This window comes from Passer montanus, unplaced genomic scaffold, assembly GCF_014805655.1.
Source record: "Passer montanus isolate IOZ18808 unplaced genomic scaffold, ASM1480565v1 scaffold156, whole genome shotgun sequence".
Classification (NCBI taxonomy): Eukaryota; Metazoa; Chordata; class Aves; order Passeriformes; family Passeridae; genus Passer; species Passer montanus.
Genome location: NW_024362716.1, coordinates 576,926 through 599,319, shown reverse-complemented (window position 1 = coordinate 599,319; position 22,394 = coordinate 576,926). Strand labels below are relative to the sequence as shown.

General features: G+C 53.5%; 2 protein-coding genes across 13 annotated transcripts; one reads left to right on the top strand and one right to left on the bottom strand.

The window, feature by feature from the left end:
• Positions 1-1,124: 1,124 nt before the first annotated feature.
• ARMC6 (armadillo repeat containing 6) lies at positions 1,125-8,418 on the bottom strand. Of its 6 annotated transcripts, none has more exons than XM_039702469.1 (8): positions 8,335-8,418; positions 6,785-6,990; positions 6,186-6,268; positions 4,951-5,521; positions 4,121-4,266; positions 3,471-3,602; positions 2,908-3,045; positions 1,125-2,261 (listed from the first exon to the last, which is right to left on the bottom strand). In XM_039702469.1, exons 2-8 carry the CDS (start codon positions 6,903-6,905, stop codon positions 2,049-2,051), a joined length of 1,404 nt encoding a protein of 467 aa, XP_039558403.1. In that variant the 5' UTR covers positions 6,906-6,990; positions 8,335-8,418; the 3' UTR covers positions 1,125-2,048. The 6 variants fall into 6 exon arrangements, with proteins under 6 accessions (XP_039558403.1, XP_039558404.1, XP_039558401.1 ...); XM_039702470.1 differs by having other exon boundaries at positions 6,785-6,987; positions 8,335-8,358; XM_039702467.1 differs by lacking the exon at positions 8,335-8,418 and adding an exon at positions 8,071-8,179.
• A 26-nt stretch (positions 8,419-8,444) lies between these two features.
• Positions 8,445-19,651, top strand: SUGP2 (SURP and G-patch domain containing 2). Of its 7 annotated transcripts, none has more exons than XM_039702457.1 (10): positions 8,445-8,920; positions 9,904-11,598; positions 11,967-12,084; positions 12,762-13,471; positions 14,323-14,434; positions 15,498-15,985; positions 16,914-16,978; positions 17,672-17,808; positions 18,626-18,742; positions 19,125-19,651. In XM_039702457.1, the coding sequence occupies exons 1-10, from the start codon at positions 8,815-8,817 to the stop codon at positions 19,366-19,368; spliced, it is 3,792 nt and encodes a 1,263-aa protein (XP_039558391.1). In that variant the 5' UTR covers positions 8,445-8,814; the 3' UTR covers positions 19,369-19,651. The 7 variants fall into 7 exon arrangements, 6 of the variants coding, with proteins under 6 accessions (XP_039558391.1, XP_039558393.1, XP_039558397.1 ...); XM_039702458.1 differs by having other exon boundaries at positions 8,448-8,920; positions 18,626-18,746; positions 19,125-19,264; XR_005626798.1 differs by lacking the exons at positions 18,626-18,742; positions 19,125-19,651 and having other exon boundaries at positions 8,448-8,920; positions 15,498-15,751; positions 15,871-15,985; positions 17,672-17,748.
• Positions 19,652-22,394: the final 2,743 nt, after the last annotated feature.

Sequence of the window (22,394 nt, the reverse complement as noted above, 5' to 3'; positions counted from 1 at the left end):
TGCGCCGCGGCAGGCGGGGCCCGCCCGGGGGCGCGGCCAATCGGCGCGGCGGGGGCAGAGCCGCGCGCGGGGATTGGCTGCGCGGTGAGGATTGACAGAGGGTACGGCCAATCGGGTGAGGGGGAGGTGCGGCAAGAGGCGGGGCGCCGGTAGCGGCACGGGCGGGCGGGGAGCGCTCGGTGCGGGGGCGGGAGCGGCCGGGCCCGGGGGGACTGCCCGGGACTGGGAACGGCACCGAACGGCACCGCCGGGATCCCGAACGGCACCGGGGCACCGCGAACGGCACCGCCCGGGACACCGCGAACGGCACCGCCGGGACACCGCGAACGGCACCGCCGGGATCCCGAACGGCACCGGGGCACCGCGAACGGCACCGCCGGGGATCCCGAACGGCCCCGCCGGGACCGCGAACAGCCCGACCGGGGATCCTGAACGGCCCCGCCAGGAGCCCCGCCTCGTGCCCGGCCCGAGCAGCGGCAATCCCGCCCGGTTCCGCCCCGCAGCAGCGGTGCGGGGCGCGGAGATGCCGCCGTTGAGAGCGGGGATCGCAGCCCGGAGCTCCGGGGGCTCCGCCGCGCAGCACGGCCCCGGTGTCCGGTCGGGCCGGGGCTCGGGCCGGTCCCCGCGGGGCTCGCACCCGGCACTGGCGGTGGGAGCGGTGAAAGGAGGGAAGTGGAATCCCGCGGGTTTGACTCTGCCCCAGCCCTGGGGAGGGAATTAAATCCCGCAGGACCCCCGGTGTGATCCTCCCCCAGCCTTTGGGGCTTTTCCCCTGCCCGGTCCCACCGGGAAGGCAAAGCTGGGGAGGCACAGGCTGCACCAACCCGCTGCAGCTGGGGAGGCACAGGCTGCACCAACCCACTGCCCCCAGCTCTCATCGTTCTGCATTTCCCCAGCTCTCATCATTCTGCATTTCCCCAGCTCTTGCCCACTTCGGGGCCCTTTCAGGGGCAGTGCCCGAAGCCCTGCAGCGGGAGGGAGCTCCGAGGAACGCAGTGACCTTTGCGATGTGCTGGCAGCCAGCAGAGCCAACCAGCTCTGCCCCAGGCTCCACTCAAACTCGGCACTCAGCATCTCCCTCGCTTCTCCTGCCACACAAACAAAGCTCCACAAAGAGCCAGCCGGCCCTGCAAGGTTTGTTTTATAAGGTCACCATTTCCACAGAGTATCACATTAGAAACATCCACTCACACAGCCAGGCCCAGCACCAGAGCAGGGCTGCCAGGAAAGCCTTCAGCTGAGACTGCAGAGCCCTGCTGGGGCCGGCTCTGCCCCCCGACCCAACAAAGCCTCAGTTCTGCCCCAGTCCGTGCAGCTCTTGGCCCGCTCGCTGCAATGAAAGCATTCCTGGGCCAGGGCAGTGCTGAGAGGTGACAAAGGCTGGCACTCCCGGTGGCACCAGCGCCCGCCTGGCCACACTTTGGCATTCCCACCCCGCTGCCCTGCCCCTCTCACTGAGGGAGAACATGAACTTTCCTCCTGGATGCCAACAGTTCCTTTGGATATTATCCCAAATCCTTACTTTGCTCTTTTTTCTTGTTTCTTTTTTCCTTTTTTTGGTGTTTTTTTTCTTTTTGTTTAAAACATTACGCTGGCAGAAAACTCCCAAACAAAGCAGTGACACAAGAGTGGGGTCAGCAGTAAAAGAACAGGGCAGTGGGACAGAGAGAGCACACTGACAAATGCTGGGATTCCTCCTCAGCCAGGCCCTGACAGGGGCACAAAGGGGGCCCAGCAGCCACATGTGGGCAGCGCAGTGAGAGCAGTGAGAGCAGCTCCTCCTGCCTGCCAGGGGCAGCAGCCCATCCTCAGCCATGAGACGATCCAGGGAACGATCACTACACAGAGTTGTTTGCAGGCTGTGAATGCAGAAAGCCGTTTCAGCTGCAGCTCCCCAGACAAAAGCTCCCTGCAGCCTTCCCAGGCCAGGAAGTTTGCTTCCCAGTTCGCTCCGGGTGCTCCAGCCGGGCGCGGGCAGAACCATCCACGCCGCTCCCCACAGCCTCCGGGGGCTGGGACGCGTCCCTGCTGGCTGCAAGGAGTCTTCCTCACTGAGGCAGGCTGCCCTTCTGGCCCGTCCAGAGCTCGCGCAGCTCCACGCGGCAGCCCAGGTCCCTGAGGGCAGCCCTGGCCACGTCGTCGCAGTCGCGGTGCGCGGCGCGCGCCTCGGCGATCAGCGCCTCGGCGCCCAGCGCCAGGATGGGCCCGCACAGCTCCCGCCGGCGCGCCACCAGGTTCCGGATCAGCATGCACGCCTGCTTCTGGGGACAGCCGGGGGGTCACGGGGGGCTGCGGGGGCACGAGGGTCTGCAGGGGGTCGCCATGGGGGTCTGCAGGGGGTCGCCATGGGGGTCTGCAGGGAGCCACAGGGTCACAGGGGCCTGCAGGGAACCATGGGGGTCTGCAGAGGACCATGGGGTCACTGGAGTTGGTAGGGAATCACTGGGGTTTGTAGGGAAGCCATGGGGTCACTGGGGTCTGCAGGGAGCCATGGGGTCACTGGGGTCTGCAGGGAACCACGGGGGTCACTGGGGTCTGCAGGGAACCACGGGGGTCACTGGGGTTGATAGGGGATCACTGGTGTTTGTAAGGAAGCCATGGGGTCACTGGGGTCTGCAGGGAACCACGGGGGTCACTGGGGTCTGCAGGGAGCCACGGGGGTTACTGGGGTTGATAGGGGATCACTGGTGTTTGTAAGGAAGCCATGGGGTCACTGGGGTCTGCAGGGAACCACAGGGGTCACTGGGGTCTGCAGGGAACCACGGGGGTCACTGGGGTGACAAATGTAGGGGGGCAGCACTGAGTCGCTGCCTTCCCAACCTGTCAGAATTTGATGAGTAAAAGGGAAGGAAAATCCCAAAGAAAACAAACGAAGAGCCCTGCAGGCGCCGTGAGGGACACTCTCACCTGCACAGGCACCTCTCGGGGGTGAGCCTTCATGGCCTGCAGGGCTGCCAGGGCCCCGCCGCCCTCCACGATGACGCTGCAGTTCTCGGGCTTGCGCAGGGCCAGCATGCACAGGGCAGCACAGCCCTGCTCACAGATCTGCAACACACAGGGCAGCACGCTCACTGCCTGCGAGGCTGCCTCGCAGCCAAAGAAAACCCCAAAGTGGGGTTTCTTTCCTGTTATGGCAGTTTTGGAGGTGTTTTTATTGTTTTGAAGTTTCTCCCGCTGCGGCGTCCCGCTGCTCAGGGGAGGGCTGGAATAATGATCTTAGAGATATTCCCAACTATTCATAATTCTGTGTTTTGCATGCCAGAGGTATAAAACACCACCCCCACCATCCATCTGATTCAGGAATAAGAAAAATAAACCAATACAAGGTGGAAAACCCCTAAATGCACACCAACACTGGACAGTGCAGCCGCGCGCTCGCGGCTCGTCCACTGCCAGCTGCACACACACATCCTGCAGCTCCAGCTGAGCTCCGTGCCCATCCCAGAGGGAGCTCCCAGCCCTGGGGGTACCTGAGGGTTGCCCAGGTGCTGGCTGATGGCCAGCACGATGAGGTCGGTGGCCCCGGCGTCCACGATGGCGTCCTTGACGTCGTCGTTGCCGGCCACGGCGCGGATGGCGCTGAGCACCTGCTTCACCACGTCCTGCCCGGGGGAAACGGGGCAAAAAGCAGCACAGAGAGCTGGAGAGCTCAGAAAGCAAAGCAGGACATCCCCCATGCCACGAAAACGGCTGTGGTAATTACCAGCTACAACAACTCTACCCTCGGTCGCTCCCTCACTGCACAAGGGACCTTGGAAACCTCTGCCACACCATCAGCGAGGCTTAAAAAATCACACATCAACCTCTGGGACTTGAGCACCTAAATGCTTTGTTCAAAATCTCTTTTTGGTGGAAAACCAACCATTCAGCTCTTCTGGGAGCAGGCAGAGTTCTGCTGGTGGAGGCTGGAGGATGCAGGGATAACTCTGAGCAAGAAGCTCACAAATTTTACATTTAAAAATTTAAAAAACTAATTTAATTCTGTAAATAGGGATCAGAGGGGTTTCAACCCTGATTGCACCCAAATTATTGCACAGGCTAAGGCTCACTAATTAACATCAGCCTCCCTGCTGAGGATGAGATGCTCCCCAGCCCATCCCCAAACACCCCCAGTGCTCACCGGGTGCTCCATGCAGTCAGCCAGCAGAGTCACCATGAAATTCAAGCCCCCAAGGTCCACGATTTCCTGGCAGAACTCATTCCTGACTGAGAGGCGAGAGAGGGTGGCACAGAGCTCGCTGAGAACCCCCGAGTTATCCCTGAAGGCTGCGGAGGAGAGAGGAGGGACGGAGTCATTACTGCACAATTAACGGGGTTTACTTGGATTAATTACACAGGAAACATTTCATTTTATGTATTAAAACAGGGGAGATGACACTTGCTCACTCTGTTCCTAGCCAGGGCCCTAAACCTGTAAAATACTTCCTAAAAACAGTGAAAGACTGCTCTGCCCAGCTGACTGCTCCACAGCTATCAGCAGCACCACGGTGGCACTTCCTGGCCCGCTCAGGGCACATTTCATGGATAGAATGAAACCCCATTTGAGTGACAAATTCTTGAGTCGCCTCTGAGGAGCTTCAAGTTATGACAATGGGAGAAAAAAACAGACAATGGGGGAAGAAATCACAAACGATTCCCGAGAAGAAACCACAAGTGATTCCTGAGACAATGAGAAGAAATCACGAGTGATTCCTGAGAAGAGACCACAAGTGATTCCTGAGACAATGAGAAGAAATCACAAGTGATTCCTGAGAAGAGACCACAAGTGATTCCTGAGAAAGTGACAGAAACCACAAGTGATTCTTGAGACAATGAGAAGAAATCATGAGTGATTCCTGAGAAGAAATCACAAGCAATTCCTCAGAAGAGACCACAAGTGATTCCCGAGACAATGAGAACAGATCCCAGGTGCTTCCCCACCAGGATCAGCATCCCCAGGGCTCATTTTACCTTTTGCAGCCTCAATGAGGACTCTCAGCCCATCGTTCTCCAGCACGATCATCTTGGCGTGGTCGTGCGCGTGGCCGAAGGGCACACGGATGTCATCGTCGAACGTCATGACCCTGAGGGCCGAGGCTGCCACCCTGACCAGCTCGGCACTGCCGCCGCGCTGGCTGATGGCCCCGGTGAGGAGAGGCAGGACGCCGGCCCTGACGAAGGCCTGCCTGTTGTGCTCGTGCTTGAGGCAGGCGTGGCGCACGCAGCGGATCCCGGCCAGCGCCAGCTCGGCGTCGCCGCGCCGCTCCCGCAGGCTGCGCAGCAGCAGCTCCCGCCCCGCGGCGTCCAGCAGCTCCGGCTGCCCCTCCAGCAGGGCGCCCAGCGTGCAGAGGGCCTGCAGCAGCAGATCCCTGTCTGCTGCAGCCAGCTGGCAGGCGGCGAGCACGGCGGGGTAGGCGCCGCTCTGGCCGGCCAGGTGGCGGAAGGCGAACTGCTCCTTGCACTGCGCCGCCAAGGCCGCCAGCTGCTGGGGCAGCTGCGCCACGTCCTGCTCTGCCACCGCCCTGCCCAGGCACTCCAGGCTCTGAGGGACACACCAAGGGTTAGTTCTGCACCTGGGGCGTGCAGGAGGAACGGCAAGGTGCTTGTTGTGGGGTTGAAAATCGGTTTGGGGTGATGGGAGCGGCAGTTGTGGCGTTCATGGAGTTTGGGTTTGTGCACACAACCCCTGGGGGGACAGGGGCTCCCTCTGCCACAGCTCCACTGGGCACCAGTGCCAGCTGAACTGGGTCCAACCGGCTCATTCCAGCTCTGCAAGCGTCCTTGGCCAGGCTGGACAGGGCTTGGAGCAGCCTGGGGCAAGTGGGACTGACCCCAGCTTGTCCCCAGCCCAGAGCCACACCCTGTCACTCGTGGGACACCCCCAGGACGGGGACCCCAAACCTCCCTGAGCACCCTCCCCATGAGGAAATCCCTCCTGAGGTCCCAGCTGAGCCTCCCCCGGCACACCTTGAGGCCATTCCCTCCTGTCCTGCCCCGACACCACCTCACCCACACAGAGCCTTCCCTGAAACAGGCAAGGAGCTCCTGGAATGTTTTACACTTGCAGAAGAAATGGGAAGAACTGCCTGAAGAGCTCCCAGAGAAATGGGGCAGAGGCAGAAGTTGGCCTAGTATTATTATTATTATTATTATTATTATTATTATTACTTAACCCTGAGAGAGAGAGCAGCACTTTGTGCCCCTACCAGCAGGATTTGATGCTTTTGCCTCTGCCCGTTCTCAGAGGCAGGAGGTCGCACAGCTTTCACAATATTGCTCAGGTCCACACCTAAAAGGGGAAATAAAACCAAGTTTAATATTGCTTCCAGGATAACCAGAGTCAAATAAACAGTGTTAGTTGCAGTTCCAGGGAAAAGCTGCCAAGGTAACCACAGAGAACAAAGATGAACTTGTGAAGATGCTGAAATGTTCAATTCTGACTTCTGCCTGGAACAAAGCTAGGTGTCAGTTGAGGGGGGGAAAAAAGAAGGAATTTAATTTCACTGACCAAATTTTGCCCTCCAACTTCGCTCTAAGCAGTTTTGCAGTCATAATTAACCCACAAAACCAGGTCAGCATTAACGGTGTCTCTGTTCCACTTCACAAAGGCTCCTTCCCAACACTGCACGACCCATCTTTGCCTGCAGCCTTCCTTTAAACCCTGGCACTTCCAAAATCCCAGCCCTCCTTTAAACCCTGGCACTTCCAAAATCCCAGCCCTCCTTTAAACCCTGGCACTTCCAAAATCCCAGCACTCCTTTAAACCCTGGCATTTCCAAATCCCAGCCTGCAAAGCACACGGTACCTTGGGCCTCAAACTGCTGCACAGCTTCTCTCACAGCCTCCTCGGGCTCCATCTCGAACTCGGTGATGTTCTCCTGCACTGCATCATCAAACGTCTCCTGGGCGATCTGCTTGGAGCCCATGCTGCTGGGCTGGGCTGGATGCACCGGGGGCACAGCTCCTTTGGTACAGAACCTTCTAAGGGCCTGGATCCACCTCAGGGTCCTGCTGGAGAGAGGGACACAGCTCCTTTTTGTACATAACCTTCTAAGGGCCTGGATGCACCTCAGGGTCCTGCTGGAGAGAGGGACACAGCTCCTTTTGGTACAGAACCTTCTAAGGGCCTGGATGCACCTCAGGGTCCTGCTGGAGAGAGGGACACAGCTCCTTTGGTACAGAACCTTCTAAGGGCCTGGATCCACCTCAGGGTCCTGCTGGAGAGAGGGACACAGCTCCTTTTGGTACAGAACCTTCTAAGGGCCTGGATCCACCTCAGGGTCCTGCTGGAGAGAGGGACACAGCTCCTTTGGTACAGAACCTTCTAAGGGCCTGGATCCACCTGGGTCCTGCTGGAGAGAGGGACACAGCTCCTTTGGTACAAAACCTTCTAAGGGCCTGGATGCACCTGGGTCCTGCTGGAGAGAGGGACACAGCTCCTTTGGTACAGAACCTTCTAAGGGCCTGGATCCACCTCAGGGTCCTGCTGGAGAGAGGGACACAGCTCCTTTTGGTACAAAAACTTCTAAGGGCCTGGATCCACCTCAGGGTCCTGCTGGAGAGAGGCACAGCTCCTTTGTCTAATGGTTTTGTAACCTCTGTGTCCTGCTGCTGTCAGAGGCACAGCTCCTTTGGTACAGAACCCTCCAACACTTTTGTAACCTCTGTGTCCTGCTGCTGTCAGAGGCACAGCCCGTTTTGGTACAAAACCTTCCAAGGCCCAGCAGAACCCGAGCTTGTTCTACCCCGGGACAAACGCTCAGAACTCTGCATCAAAGATGCCCGGCCAAAGGCACGGCCGGTGTTTTATCTAATGGGGAAAACGCGGCAGGGAAGGGGGACAAGGAGACATTTCAGCAGCGTTCCCAGGGGTTTCAGGAGCTGTCACCGTGACGGGGCTGCAGCACGGAGGGCGCCGTGCCCGGCCACAGCCCCCGGCCCTCCGCCCGCCCTGCCCCGCTTCCCCCGGGCCCCGGCGCATCCCACGGCCCTCAGCAGCCCCGCAGCCCCCAGAGGCGCGGCGAGGGCCGCGAAGGGAGGCGGCGGTGCCGGGGGAGCCCCGGGGCGCGGCCCCGCTCCCCTCACACCCACCTGCGCTCCCGCCGCACAAAAGGCGAGGGCGGCACGGCCCCGCTCGGCCGCCGTACGCGCTCTCTGCGCATGCGCTGCGGCCCCAATTCGCACCGCCCGCCCTCACGCCGAGCGAAAAAGAGCGCGGGAGGGCGGCATCGCGCATGCGCACCGCTCCCGCGCACGCGCCGTAGGCGCAGTGTGCCCGGGCGCGCCCGCAGGGCAGCGGCTGCTCCCTCAGCGCAGGAGGCCGCGGGCCGCTCCCCTCGCTCCCGCCCCGCTTACCGGCAGCGCGCCCGCACCGTTAGTACCGCCCGCGCCCGCCGGCGGGGGATGCGGCGGCTCCGCGCAGCGCAGGAGCGGCGGGAGGGGGCGGGGCACGGCGGCGTGGTTAGCGCATGAGGGGGCGTGGCCCGCGCCAGGGAGAAGGCGTGGTTATACCGGTGAGGGGCGTGGCCTAGAGGGAGGCGTGGCCATCCGCGGTCTCCGTGAGCCCCGGGAGCGGCGGGAGGGGCGTGGCCATCGACGGGAGGGGCGTGCCTACCGGCGGGGGCGTGGCCAGCGGAGGCCCCGGTGTGGCGGGAGGCGGCGGGGCCGCCCGGGTGAGGCGGGCCGGGCTCGGCTCCGCGCCGGTTCCTCCTCCCGGCGCTGCGCGGGGAAGCGTGAGGGTCCCCTCAGGCCGCGCCTCCCCTCAGGCCGCGGCGGGAGCCCGGGCCCGCGCCAGGCCGTGCCGCGCCGCGCCGCTCCCGGTGCCGTGAGGGGAAGATGGCCTCTCGGAGGATCACCCGCGACACGTTCGAGGCCGTGGTGCAGGACAAGGCGCAGCGGTACCGGAGCGGTGCCGCGGGGGACGCCATCCATCATTTCCCAGGTAGGAGCGCCGGAGCAGCGCCTGCCGTGCAGCCATTCATTCATTACTGATGCATTTCTTCATTTATTTATTTAATTACTCGCCTGGCGCTGCTGCTTTTCCACACCCGTTTCTATGGAAGAGGCAGAACAGCTGGGCAAGGACTGGCACCGTAACGGGGGAGGGAAAAAAGGGAATTGAGACAAAGGAATTGTCTGGAGCACGGCGGAGCGCGTCCGGGTGCCGCGGGCTGGGGGTGGGTTTGCTGATGGCTTAAATAAAGGTGCGAGCGCTGCTGCAAGCCTCGGGCATCGTGCTTGCTGTCATTTTGGGGGAAAAGCTCAAAGCAGGGCATTGACCCCATGGGCACGGCACAAAATGTGGTCCCCAAGTTGTTTTACCTCCTAAATTTGGGATGTAAAATGTCCAGCAAGGTGCTTGGGTTGGGTTCACAGGGATGGACGTTCACAGGAGAGCTTTCAAATGAAGTCTGGTATTTTTAGAGTTGCATGAGCCCTGAAGAAATCATTTATATTAAACACTTCTATTTTTTTCCAAGTATTCTTTACTTTCTGAATTTAACTTCTGGCATTGGGGAATGAGGGTCTTGGATAACAAGAATTTCTTACAATAATGAGAGAATTGTGGTTGACTTTGTAGAAAATCCAAGTTTCTGCCCAGCTGTGGAATTCCTGCTGGGAATTCTGGTCTGGGTGACAAGGTGGGGATTGGCCAAAGCTTGGACTTGCAGCTCTTGGAGGTCTCTGACAATTTATAAATTCTGGGAAAGCTGAAAGTTCAGAGTTCTGATGGCTTTTATGCCTCAGGCAGAAGACCAAGACTTGAGACAGTGACGAGGGAAGGAAAACTTGTTTGGGGGAGAACTTGAGCTCTTGAATTTAGGGATTGGAATATGGGAATGGGAATATGCTGGCGTGGATTTCCTTCAGGAATCTCCCTGTTTGGACCCTTTCCAACCTCTAATTTCCGATTTCCTTGCCCAGCTCACTCGCGGCCGCTGCCCCGGCCGCGCTACAACGAGAGCTTCCCCCACGACGGGCGCTTCCCTCACGCCAACTGCCAGCCCCGGGACTGGGGCGAGGAGCCCGGCGAGGATTACCCTGGCGAGAGCTACCCCGGGGAGGACTATCCTGGAGAGAATTACCCTGGGGAGGACTATCCTGGAGAGAACTACCCCGGCGAGGATTACCCTGGCGAGAACTACCCCGGCGAGGATTACCCCGGGGAAAGTTACCCCGGCCCCTCCTACAGGGCCGCCAGCCCCCTGCTCCGCAAGGAGAACTATTTCCACGGCCAGTTCTCCCGGCCCGCGCCCCGGGAGCGGGAGTTGGGCCGGGATTACGGCAAGTTTGGCCGTGCAGCTGCCCCCGGCAGGGAGCACGGGCACCCCCCGGGCCGCGAGTACGGGCAGCAGCACCGCGAGTACGGGCAGCAGCAGCGGGACAGGGACTACGGGCAGCAGCAGCAGGGTTACGGCCCCTCCGATTGCTGGGAAGCCGGCGGGCAGCAGGCAGCGGGGTTCGGCTCCTCGGAGCTCTTGGGGGATTTCAGGTCTCCCGGGCTGCTGGAGGAGGAGTACGGCCCCGCGGAGGAGCAGGAGTACGGGGCGGCGGACAGCGCGTTCCGGCCGCCGCTGCGCAGGGGGGGCGCGGCCAGGGGGAGAGTGCTGAGGGGAAAACGCCCCACCCGGGGCGTGGGGAAACCCAAGGTGTTCAAAGCAGACACCAAAAGCCCCCTCAGGAAGTGGGGTGTGAAGAAAGCGCAGCCAGGCCTGGATCCCAAAGCTCTGGATCCGCCTCTGGAGGTGGCCGAGCACGCCGAGCAGAGGCCGCTGCCCCTCCAGCAGCACCCCAAGCTGCCCCTGCACCCCGCGGCAGCCCAGAGAGCCATCCTGAGGCTGCCAAAGCCCGCCCACGCCTTCAGGAACCTCAACTTCGACCTGGTGGACAAATCGGACATTTTCTCCACCTTCGGCATCGAGATCATCAAGTGGGCTGGCTTCCACGCCATCAGAAACGACGCCGAGTTCTCGCGGCTCTTCGGGGCCCTCTTCGAGCTGGAGACCGAGACCTGTGCCAAGATGCTGGCCTCCTTCAAGTGCTCCCTGAGGCCCGAGCACAGAGATTACTGCTTTTTCACCATCAAGAGCTTGCAGCACGCCGCCCTGAAAACCCCCAAGGTGGACAACGAGTTCTTGAACATGCTGCTGGACAAGGGGGCCGTGAAAACCAAGAACTGCTTCTTTGAGATCATCAAACCTTTTGACAAATACATCATGCGGCTCCAGGACCGGCTCCTCAAGGGGGTGACCCCGCTGCTGATGGCCTGCAACGCCTACGAGCTGAGCCTCAAAACCAGCGGCTTCGGCAACCCCAGGGACATGGCCAACGCCTTCGAGACCACCGTGTCCCTGTGCAGGAAGTCCCTGGCCCTGCTGGGCCAGACCTTTGCCCTGGCCTCTGTGTTCAGGCAGGAGAAAATCCTGGAGGCCGTGGGGCTGCAGGAGATGGCCCCAGCGCCCACGTCCTTCCCGAATTTCGACGACTCCACGCTCTTTGGGAGGGAGTACATCGAGAACCTGAAGGCTTGGCTGGACAAGAGTGGCTACCCCATCCAGATGAAAAGAGCAGAGGCAGCAGCCACGGGGCAGCTCGGAGCAGCCTCCCCCGGCCCCAGAGGTAACGGGGAGGGAGGGGCTCTGCAGGACGGGGGCATTTGTGGGCTTTGGTTGGGTCAGGAATTCCTGGCTGAGGGAGTTCCAGTCAGTCCCACTCAGGGAGGGAATTCCAGGTGAATCCCAGTCAGGGCTGGAATTCCAGGTGAATCCCAGTCAGGGCTGGAATTCCAGGTGAATCCCAGTCAGGGCTGGAATTCCAGGTGAAGCCCAGTCAGGGCTGGAGCAGGGATTAAATTCTGGGTGAATCCCAGTCAGGGCTGGAATTCCGGGTGAATCCCAATCACAGATGGCATTTCAAGTGAATATATATATACATTATACATTTATCTGTTTATTGGGATTTTCAAAGGGGTTTCTTTCTGCCCACAGCCCCCCAGCGAGCTGACAGGAAGGTTCTGGACACAATTGAGCAGCTGGTGAGCAGCATCGTGGCAGGAACTTTGTCTGCCAAGGACAGGAGTGCTCAGAAGAACTCTCCTGAATACTGGTGGGTGTGTGGGAGCTGGCTGGCAAATTTGGAGTAGATCAATTAAAACTTCAGCCCTTCACTCAATGGGAATGATCAAAGCCTGTTGTATATTTAATTAGGGTTTTTTTAGGGGGGGAATGTTTTCCTGGAGTTCATTATCCCTGGGAATGATCCTGTTGTTGCTTTTGATGTGCCAATAATGGCTCTCAAATTCAAGGTGTTCAAAGGAATTTGCATTTTAGGAGCAAATTCAGGTGGTGGAGACATCCAGCAGGGTGCCAGGGTCTAGAATTCCAGGGAAAATGTGGAAAAGGGGGAGCTGAGCCACCTCCAGGTGTGTGAGCTGATGAATTCCTGTCAAACCCCTCCAGGATTTCATGTCTTGAAATCTTGTCAAACCTGCTCAGCCTCCTGCTAAACACCTGGGGAAAAACAAACAAACTGGAATGCTGAGGGATTTTACTTTAAAAATGGAGATTTTCAGCTGATCCCTCCTTTTTCTGTGTTTCTTAGGTTCCTGTGTGACGAGGAGAGCCTGGAGTACAAATACTACAGTAAAAATGGATATTTTAATCTGATTTTTCCCTTTTTCCTGTGTTTCTCAGGTTCCTGTGTGACGAGGAGAGCCTGGAGTACAAGTACCACAGTAAAAATGGATATTTTTAGCTGGTTTTTCCTTTTTCTGTGTTTCTCAGGTTCCTGTGTGACGAGGAGAGCCTGGAGTACAAATACTACAGGCTGAGGCTGTCGGAGGTGCAGAGGAGCAGCCTGGCAGGGGAGGCAGCAGCCCCGGAGTCCCTCAGGGCCATGCTCTATGCCAGGAGAGTGGCCAGCATCAAAAGGAGACTTTTCAAGCACAAAAAAAAGCCCGTCCTTGTCCCTGCCCGTGCCAGGAGGGTGAGGAGGGCGAGCACGGGCACCCAGACCCTGCTGTCAGCTGGCACCGTGCTGAAACAGCCAGACAAAAATCCTCCAGGTGCCAAGGCTGGCCTGGCACAGCCCGGGCTGGCCCAGCCTGGCCTGGCTGCCACCAGCTGTGCCCCTCAAGGTGCCACCAGCTGTGCCCCTCAAGGTGCCACCAGCTGTGCCACTCAAGGTGCCACCTCCTCAGCCCCCCAAGGTGCCAGCTGTGCCCTCCAAGGTGCCACCTCCTCAGCCCCACAAGGTGCCAGCTCTGACCCTCAAGGTGCCACCTCCTCAGCCCCACAAGGTGCCAGCTCTGACCCTCAAGGTGCCAGGTGTGCCACTCAAGGTGCCACCTCCTCAGCCCCAGAAGGTGCCAGCTGTGCCCCCCAGGGTGGCAGCTGCTGCCAGGTGCCCGAGGCAGCAGAGGCAAGAGCAGATCCCCAGGCTTTGGCCGCGGCTCCCGAGCTCCTCCCAGGCCTGGGCTCGCCCTTTGCTGAGGGTGAGTGAGGCTGGGGAGGCTGGGAGTTAAATTGTGCAGGAAACAAACAGGCTGGCTTGGGAATTTCATTGTAGCAGGGGGAGAAAGTGGGGTAAGAGCTGGAATTTCATTATAACAGGGAAAGAAAATGGGGTTGGATTGGGAATTGAAATTATAGCAGGGAAAGAAAATGGGGTAAGAGCTGGAATTGAAATTATAACAGGGAAAGAAAATGGGGTTGGATTGGGAACTTAAATTATAGCAGGAAAAACTAAGGGGTTAGATTGGGAATATTAAATTATAGCAGGGAAACAAACATGAGTTAGATTGGGAATTTTGAATTATATCCAAGAAAAATTAGCATGGGGTTAGATTGGGAATTTTAAATTATAGCAGGGAAACAAAATTGGGTTGGATTGGGAATAACAAACAGGGGTTAGATTTGGGGTTTTAGGTTGTAGCAGGGAAAACAAACAGGGCTTAGATTGGGAATTTTATATTACAGCAGGGAAAAAACTAACATGGGGTTAGATGGGGAATTTTAAATTGTGTCCAGGAAAAATCCCAAACTTCTGCTGTAATTCACAAAAATTCCTGCTGGAAGCCCCAAACCTAATTTCTTTTATGTTGTATTTATGCAGTTCTCACCTGCACTGGTTTGGGGTTAGATTTGGGATTTTTAATTATAGCAGGGAACCACACAGGGTTTAGATTGGGAATTTTAAATTGTGTCCAGAAAAAGAAAGCAAACTTCTCCTGCAATCCACACAAAGCATTCCTGCTGGAAACCCCAGCCCCCATTCCTTGCACTGTGGGTTTTGAAGTCCTCAGCTGCCCTGAGCCTTTTCAGCAGAGCCTTTTGCTCCTTGCAGTGGATGCCAAAACCATGGAAACGGCAGAGAAGCTGGCCAGGTTTGTGGCCCAGGTAGGACCAGAGATTGAGCAGTTCAGCATTGACAACAGCGCAGATAACCCCGACCTCTGGTGAGTCCCAGCTCCTCCTTGCCTCCCCTTCCTGCTCAGATCCCTGCATTTGGGCATTTTGGGAACAGGGGCTTTGGGGCCATTCTCCAGCGCCTGCGTTAATGGTGAATATCTGAAATATCTCAGAAAAAACCCACTTATGTATAAATGCATTGATTTCTGAGCGTCACCTTGATTTGTTTTTGAGCCTAATCACCAACCTGAACCCTGAACCTGGGAATTTTCAAGATGATTCCAATGAATTCATTCATTCTTCCCAATGAATTATTTCATTCTTCCCACTGAATTCATGAATTCTTCCCAATTAATCCTTTCTAATGAATCCATTCATTCTTCCCACTGAATTCATTCATTTTTCCCAATTAATTCTTCCCAGAAGCATTTGGGAAATGCTGCTGAGCTGGAGGGGAAGTTGCTGTTTTTAGGAAGGGAATCTCCCATTTCTCCCCAAAACCACCTGCCCTGGCCACTCCAAAATCAACCAGAGATTTATTCCTAAACTCTTACGTCATTCCAGCTGAAGAAAATCTCTTTTTGACCTTAATTTCCTTGGACTTTTGACCTTATTTCCCCTGCATTTTCGGCCTTATTTCCCCTCCATTTTTTGCCTTATCTTCCCTTGGTTTTTGACCTTGTTTTCCCTGGATTTTTCCCCTTATTTCTCTGGCTTTTTGACCTTATTTCCCTGGATTTTGGACCATATTTTCCCCTGGATTTTTGCCTTATCCTCCTTGGATCTTTCACCTTGTTTCCCCTGAACTTTTGACCTTGTTTTCCTTGTATTTTTGACCATATTCCCCTGCATTTTTGACCTTTTTTCCCTGGATTTTTGACGATATTTCCCCCTGGACTTTTGACCTTACTTCCCCTGCATTTTTACCCTTATTTCCGCTGCATTTTTGACCTTATCTTCCTTGGATTTTTGATATTGTTTCTTTGGCTTTTTGACCTTTTTTTCCCCTGGATTTTTGACCTCATCCCCCTGCATTTTTCCCCTTATCCCCCTGCATTTTCCCCCTTTCCCCCTCATTTTTATTCCTCATTTCCCATTTCCTCGCCCCAGGTTCCTCCAGGACCAAACCAGCCCTGCCTTCAAATTCTACCGCATGAAAGTCTTGGAGCTGTGCCCCTCCATCACCTTCAGCCCCGAGGCTGCAGAAGCTGCCAGAGCTGCAGGGCCAGCCCTGGACATGGAGGAGGAAGAGGAGGAGGAAGAGGAGGAGGAAGAAGAAGAGGAAGAAGAAGAAGAAGAAGCTGAGTTTGAACCCTCCCAACCTGATGAGGAGGATGAGGAGGATGAGGAGGACGTGGCAGCAGGTAGAAGGGTGACAAAGCTAGAGGAAGATGTGGTGTCCAGAGCAGGAGAGGAGGTGTCAGGAGGTGAAGTGCAGCTCTCCAGCCCCCCTGACGGCGCTGTCCCAAATCTGTCGACACAGGCACCCGGCCCGGGCCCCGGCGCGCGCTTCCCCCGCAAACGGGTCAGCTCCAAGTCCCTGAGGGTGGGCCTGATCCCGGCCCCCAAACGGATCTGCCTCATCCAGGAGCCCAAAGGTCAGTGGGCACTGAAAGGGTTCAATTCTGTACGCAAAAAAGGGGAATCTGGGCAAAAATCCCCATTTTTTAGGTGTTGTCGCTTCACAAAATGGCCTCTCTTTAGTGCAAAGGGGTCAGCTCCAAGTCCCTGAGGGTGGCCCAAAAGGATCTGCCTCATCCAGGAGCCCAAAGGTGGGTAACCATCAAAATGGTTCCGTTTTTTTGTAAAATAGAGGAGAATTTGGGGAAAAAATCCCCTTTTTTAGGTGTTATCAATTGAAAAAATGGCCTCTCTTTAACGCGAAGGGGTCAGCTCCGAGTCCCTGAGGGTGGGCCTGATCCCGGCCCCAAAGGATCTGCCTCATCCAGGGGCCCAAAGGTCAGTGGGCACTGAAAGGGTTACATTTTATAGTAAAATAGATGAGGATTTGGGGAAAAAATCCCTTTTTATAGGTGATGTTCTTTAAAAAATGGCATTTTTTCAATGCAAAGTTCAGCTCTGAGTCCCTGAGGGTGGGCCTGATCCCGGCCCCAAAGGATCTGCCTCACCCAGGGGCACAAAGGCGGGTGGGCATTGAAGTATTTCACTTTTACATTAAAATAGAAGAGAATTTGGGCAAAAATCTGAATTTTTAGGTGTTTCCTTGCTGGTTGTTGCTTAAAAAAATCACTTTTTTTCCTACAAAAATGCACAGAAAATTCACTTTTAAAAAAGAAGCTGAAGAAATCATTTGTTATGGGCCAATCTATTTCTATTAAATTGAGTATATATTGAATTTTTTCATGAATTCTGGTCTTTTTTATTGCTCTAATTTTTCTTGTTGCTTCTGTTTTAGGTCCAGGCTTGAAATGCAAATATTTGGAGGATTTTTAAGCTGTGGTTTGGAGGTTTTTTACTAAAATAATTTGAATTTCCAGCTGAGTTTTGTGGTTTTTTGCCTTGCAGTGCATGAACCTGTCAGGATTGCTTATGACAGACCCCGGGGCTGCCCTGTCACAAAGAAAAAAAAGGTAAAAAATTCACATTTCTGCCCCAAAATCCAACCAGAAATGAGAAATGGTTTGGGAAAAAAAAATCTGGAAAGAAGGAAATTAATTTTAAAAAATTTATTGAAAATTTCCTTTTAAAGAAGGAAATTATTGTAAGGAAATTCATTTGAAAATTCCTTTAAAAATCCTTTAAGAGTAGGAAATTCTTTTTAAAAAATCCTTCAAAAATCCTTTTAAATGAAGGAAAATTCCTTTAAAATCTCATTTAAAAGGAGGAAATTCCATTGAAAACATTCAGTTTGATGGGAATTTCACCCATTTCACCAACCCCTAATAAATCCCTTTGTTTTTTCTAAATTTATTTTCCTTTTGCCCTGAAGCCCAGGGCTGTGGTGGTGCCCCAGAAGAGGCTGAGCCCCAGGAACTTAAAAATTCCTTTAAAAAGAGGAAATTCCTTTAAAAATCCTTTTTTAAAGAGGGGAAATTCCTTTTAAAAAATTCCTTTAAGAGTAGGAAATTACTTTTAAAAAAATCTTTTCAAAAAAACTATAAAAAATAAGAAAATTCCTTTAAAAACTCCTTCAAAAAAAGGGAATTTCCTTCAAAAAAATTCAATTTCCGCCAGTCCAGATTGGAATTTCCCCATTGCTCCGACCCCTAACGAATCCCTTTGTTTTTAGGATTTTGATTTTAAATGCCCTTGTGTTTTGGCAGAAGGCCAGGGCTGTGGAGGCGCCCCAGAAGAGGCTGAGCCCCAGGAACGTGGGCTTCCAGATGCTGCAGAGGATGGGCTGGCAGGAGGGGCACGGGCTGGGCACGCGCGGCCGCGGCATCCGGGAGCCCCTGCACCTGTGAGGGTTACAGGGGGAGAATAGGGGATTTATAGGGGGATTTATGGGGGAAAAATAGGGGGATTTATGGGGGGAAAATAGAGGATTTATTGGGGGATTTATGGAGAAAAATAGGGGAATTTTTAGGGGGATTTATGGGGGGAAATTGGGGATTTATAGGAGGATTTACAGGGGGAGAATAGGGGATTTATAGGGGGATTTATGGGGGGGGAAAGGGGATTAATGGGGGATTTATGGGGGGAAAATAGGGGGATTTATAGGAGGAAAATTGGGGAATTTCTATGGGGATTTACAGGGCAAAAAAGGGGATTTATGGGAGAAAAAAAAGGGGGATTAATGGGGGGGGAAGGGGTTTTAATGGGGGAAATAGAGGTTTAATAGGGGAAAATAAGAGTTTTTAATGGGGGAAATTCAGAGTTTTTAATAGGGGAAAATAGAGATTTAATATGAGAAACTCCCTAAATTCCCATAGAATTCCCTTTTATCCAGAATTCTTTGCCATTCTCTGTTTCCTCCTCAAATCCTCTGGACCTGAATTCCTGAAATCCCAAATTCAAGAGTTTTTGGAGCATTTTTTCACCAGAAAACCAAACCTAAACTTCAAATTTACTCCACAATTCCCTCTCCCACCTATTTTCCCCCACAAAATCCCATTTTTCAACTGGGAATTCCCAACCTAATGGAAACTGGGGGAGAAAATTCAAAATAGTAATTCAAAATAATTCAAAATAATTGGCTGCACCAGGCACCAAATGATGCAAAATTGGTTGGGAAAAATCCGATTTTTTGGTTTTGATTGTGAAATTTTCTTCCCCAGGGGTGCAACCTCTGCTGGGGAGGGTTTGGGAGTGGCAGGGGAAGAAAACCAAGAAGATGCTTTTGACATTTTCCGCCAGAGGATGATCCAGATGTACCGGCAGAAAAGGGCAAACAAGTAGGTGAGTGCCCAGTCCTGCAGAATTCCGTGTGCACCACAGTTCCTCCTTTTCCTGCAGTCTGGGGAGCGTGCAGGGCACCTCCTGAGGAGCCCTGGAGGTGCTGAGCCACCCCAGAACTTTCATTTTTGGAGACTTTTCTGATTTCTGAGGTTCGGGAGGTGCGGAGGGACCCCGAAATCTTCATTTGCTGAAGTTGTTCAGATTTCTGAGGATTTCTTTTCCCTCTCTTTTCCCTCCTTTTTTCCCCTTTTTTTCTCTTTTTTTTTTTTTTTTGTCTTTTTCCCTCTTCTTCCCCTCTTTTTTCTCTTTTTTCCCTCTTTGTTCTCTCTCTCTTTTCCCCTCTTTTTCCTCCTTTTTCTCTCTTTTCTCTCATTCCAGCTCCAGGCTCTCTTCCATGAAGACCCCAGGGCCCCTCCCCTCCCTCCCGTGCTCTCTCTGCTGGATTTGGTCGGATTTCCCTGGAATTCCACCCCAAACTCTGGATTTTCCACCCCAAACTCTGGATTTTCCACCCCAAACTCTGGATTTTCCACCCCAAACTCTGGATTTTCCACCCCAAACTCTGGATTTTCCACCCCAAACTCTGGATTTTCCACCCCAAACTCTGGATTTTCCATCCTAAATTCTGGATTTCCCTGGAATTCCACCCCACACTCTGGATTTTCCATCCTAAATTCTGGATTTCCCTGGAATTCCATCCCAAACTCTGAATTTTCCCTGGAATACCATCCCAAACTCTGGAATTCCATCCTAAATTTCAGATTTTCCCTGGGATCTACCCCAAACTCCAGATTTTCCACCCCAAACTCTGATTTTTCCATCCAAACATCTGATTTTCAACCCCAAACTCTGCATTTTCCCTGGAATTCCACCCCAAAACTCTGGATTTTTCCATCCAAACATCTGATTTTCAACCCCAAACTCTGCATTTTCCCTGGAATTCCACCCCAAAACTCTGGATTTTTCCATCCAAACATCTGATTTTCAACCCCAAACTCTGCATTTTCCCTGGAATTCCACCCCAAGTTCTGGATTTTCCCTGGGATCCACCCCAAACTCTGGATTTTCCACCCCAAATCCCAGATTTCCCATCCCAAATTCCAGATTTTCCCTGGAATTCCACCCCAAAACTCTGGATTTTTCCATCCAAACATCTGATTTTCAACCCCAAACTCTGCATTTTCCCTGGAATTCCACCCCAAGTTCTGGATTTTCCCTGGGATCCACCCCAAACTCTGGATTTTCCACCCCAAATCCCAGATTTCCCATCCCAAATTCCAGATTTTCCCTGGAATTCCACCCCAAATTCCCTCCTTTCCGTGCAGTTTTCCATCCCAGGAGGGGCAGATGAAGATTTTCCCCATTTTGGTGTCAGTAACCTTTGGTGGAAATGTTCAATAAATGTAGAGCTGGACACTTCTGCTGCCTCTGATGTCTCATTGGGATTTTTTTGGCCCTTTGCAGGAGATGTGCATTTTTATTTTAATTAAATTAATTTTTTTTGCTGGAATTTGGAATTCCTCTGGATGCAGAGCAGGATTTTGGGGTCAAAATCCATTTTTGGGATGGGATTCCTCACCAAAAACTGGAATTAATTCTTTCCCAAAAAATCAATATACAACTTTTTTTTTTTTTCCTCTTGACCTCCCACTCCCAATTTTTATTTTGCCCAAATAAAGCCTGGCCCCAAAAATCCAAATATTCTCCTTTTGGCTTCTTCCTATCCTAATTAAAACAAAATTAAAATTTAATTTCCATTTTTAATCCTGCATATCTCACAGCTGAGTGGCCAAGCACAACCTGAGGTGGGTTTGAGCAATAAAACACCCGAAAAATCAGAATAAAACACCCAAAAAATCAGAATAAACACCCAAAAAAATCAGAATAAAACACCCGAAAAATCAGAATAAAACACCCGAAAAATCAGAATAAAACACCCAAAAAATCAGAATAAAACACCCAAAAAATCAGAATAAACACCCAAAAAAATCAGAATAAAACACCCGAAAAATCAGAATAAAACACCCGAAAAATCAGAATAAACACCCGAAAAATCAGAACATGCTGGAACCACCACGGGGTTTTTCTGAAATCAATCCAGTTTTGGGGTTTTGGTGACCTGGGTTCGGTTTGGAGCTGGGACTGGTGGAGTTCTCTGTGCCAATAAAATTCTGGTGTTGGAATTCCGGTGTTTGGGGTCTTGGTGTTTGGGATTTTGGGGTTTGGATTTGGGGGTTTGGGATTTCGGGGTTTGGGGTTTCGGGGTTTGGGAATTTGGGGTTTGGTGTTTAGGATTTTGGCGTTTGGGATGTGGGGTCTGGGATTTGGAATTTTGGGGTTTGGGATTTTGGGGTTTGGAAGTTTGGGCTTTAGGATTTTGGGGTTTGGTGTTTGGGATTTTGGTGTTGGGATTTTGGACTTTGGGGTCTGGGATTTGGAATTTTGGGGTTTGGAGTTTGGGATTTTGGAGTTTGGGTTTTGGGGTTTCCTGCGGTCCTGTGGGGTCAGGGTGGGAGGGACCTCAAAGCCCATCTGGGGACACCCTGGGGACACCCTGGGGACACCCTGGGGACACTTTGGGGACACCCTGGGGACACCCTCTGCCATCCCAAGTGTCCCCGTCCCTGTCCCCTCCCTGCAGCCCCGTCCCCCCAAGTAGGGCAGAGCCCTCCTGCCCCCCCAGAGCTCTCATTAATTACCTGCCCCAATTAAGCCGGGCTAATTGCCCGGCGGGAGGGAGGATTTGCTGCAGTCTGGAGGCTCCTGGTGCCACAAATCCCAAATATTGGCTTGGAAATTACAAATATTTTATGAAAACTTCTGGGGAAATTGTTTGGAGGGGCTAAAAAAGGGAAAAGGAGAAAAAAAGAAATGGGGGAAATGGGTCTGAAACCTCTGGGCAGGGAGGAATAATTTCAAAATAATAATTGAAATAATTGAAAATCATTTCAAGTCCCTGTAAAACCGGGATTGCAGCGGCCTCAGGGGCACAGGGAGGCTTTAATGAGCTGCTTTAAACGGAAAATTGAAGGTGAATTTGGGGTATTTTTAGTGCTGAAGGATGAATTTCTGTCCTTGGGAACACAAAAGTGGCTCAGGGGCCGTTTGAGAGAGGAATTTTGAGCAGGTGTGGAAAAAAAAAGGGAATTTTGGGGTTAAAAGCAGCGGCTGGTGAGAGATCCTGGGGTTTCTTGGAGGAGAAGGGGGAGCCCTGCAGGGGTTTAAATTCCAGTGATTTAAATTGAAATACTGAAAATTTAAAATCTAAAATATACTTGAACCCTAAATAACATTTGTTAAAATATTAGCAGTGTTTAACTCAGAAATCCCAAAGTGACAAAATATCAGAGGGCGAGAGGAAATCCAGAGAAAGGGAGAATTTCTGGTTGGTGGGGACAGGGGAGGGGACAGGGATTGGGACAGGGGACAAGGGGCAGGGTGGGGACACTGGGGGACAGAGGGGACACCTGGCACAGGGAAACAGCGCAGGACGGCGAGGAGAGGAGAGGCTGAGTGTGAGCAGGGGGGTTTCACACCCGGGATATCACACCTGGGTTATCAAACTCGGGTTATCAAACTCGGGTTATCACTGGTGTTATCGCACCCGGGTTATGACTCAGGTTATCACACTCAGGCTCCCTCACCCGG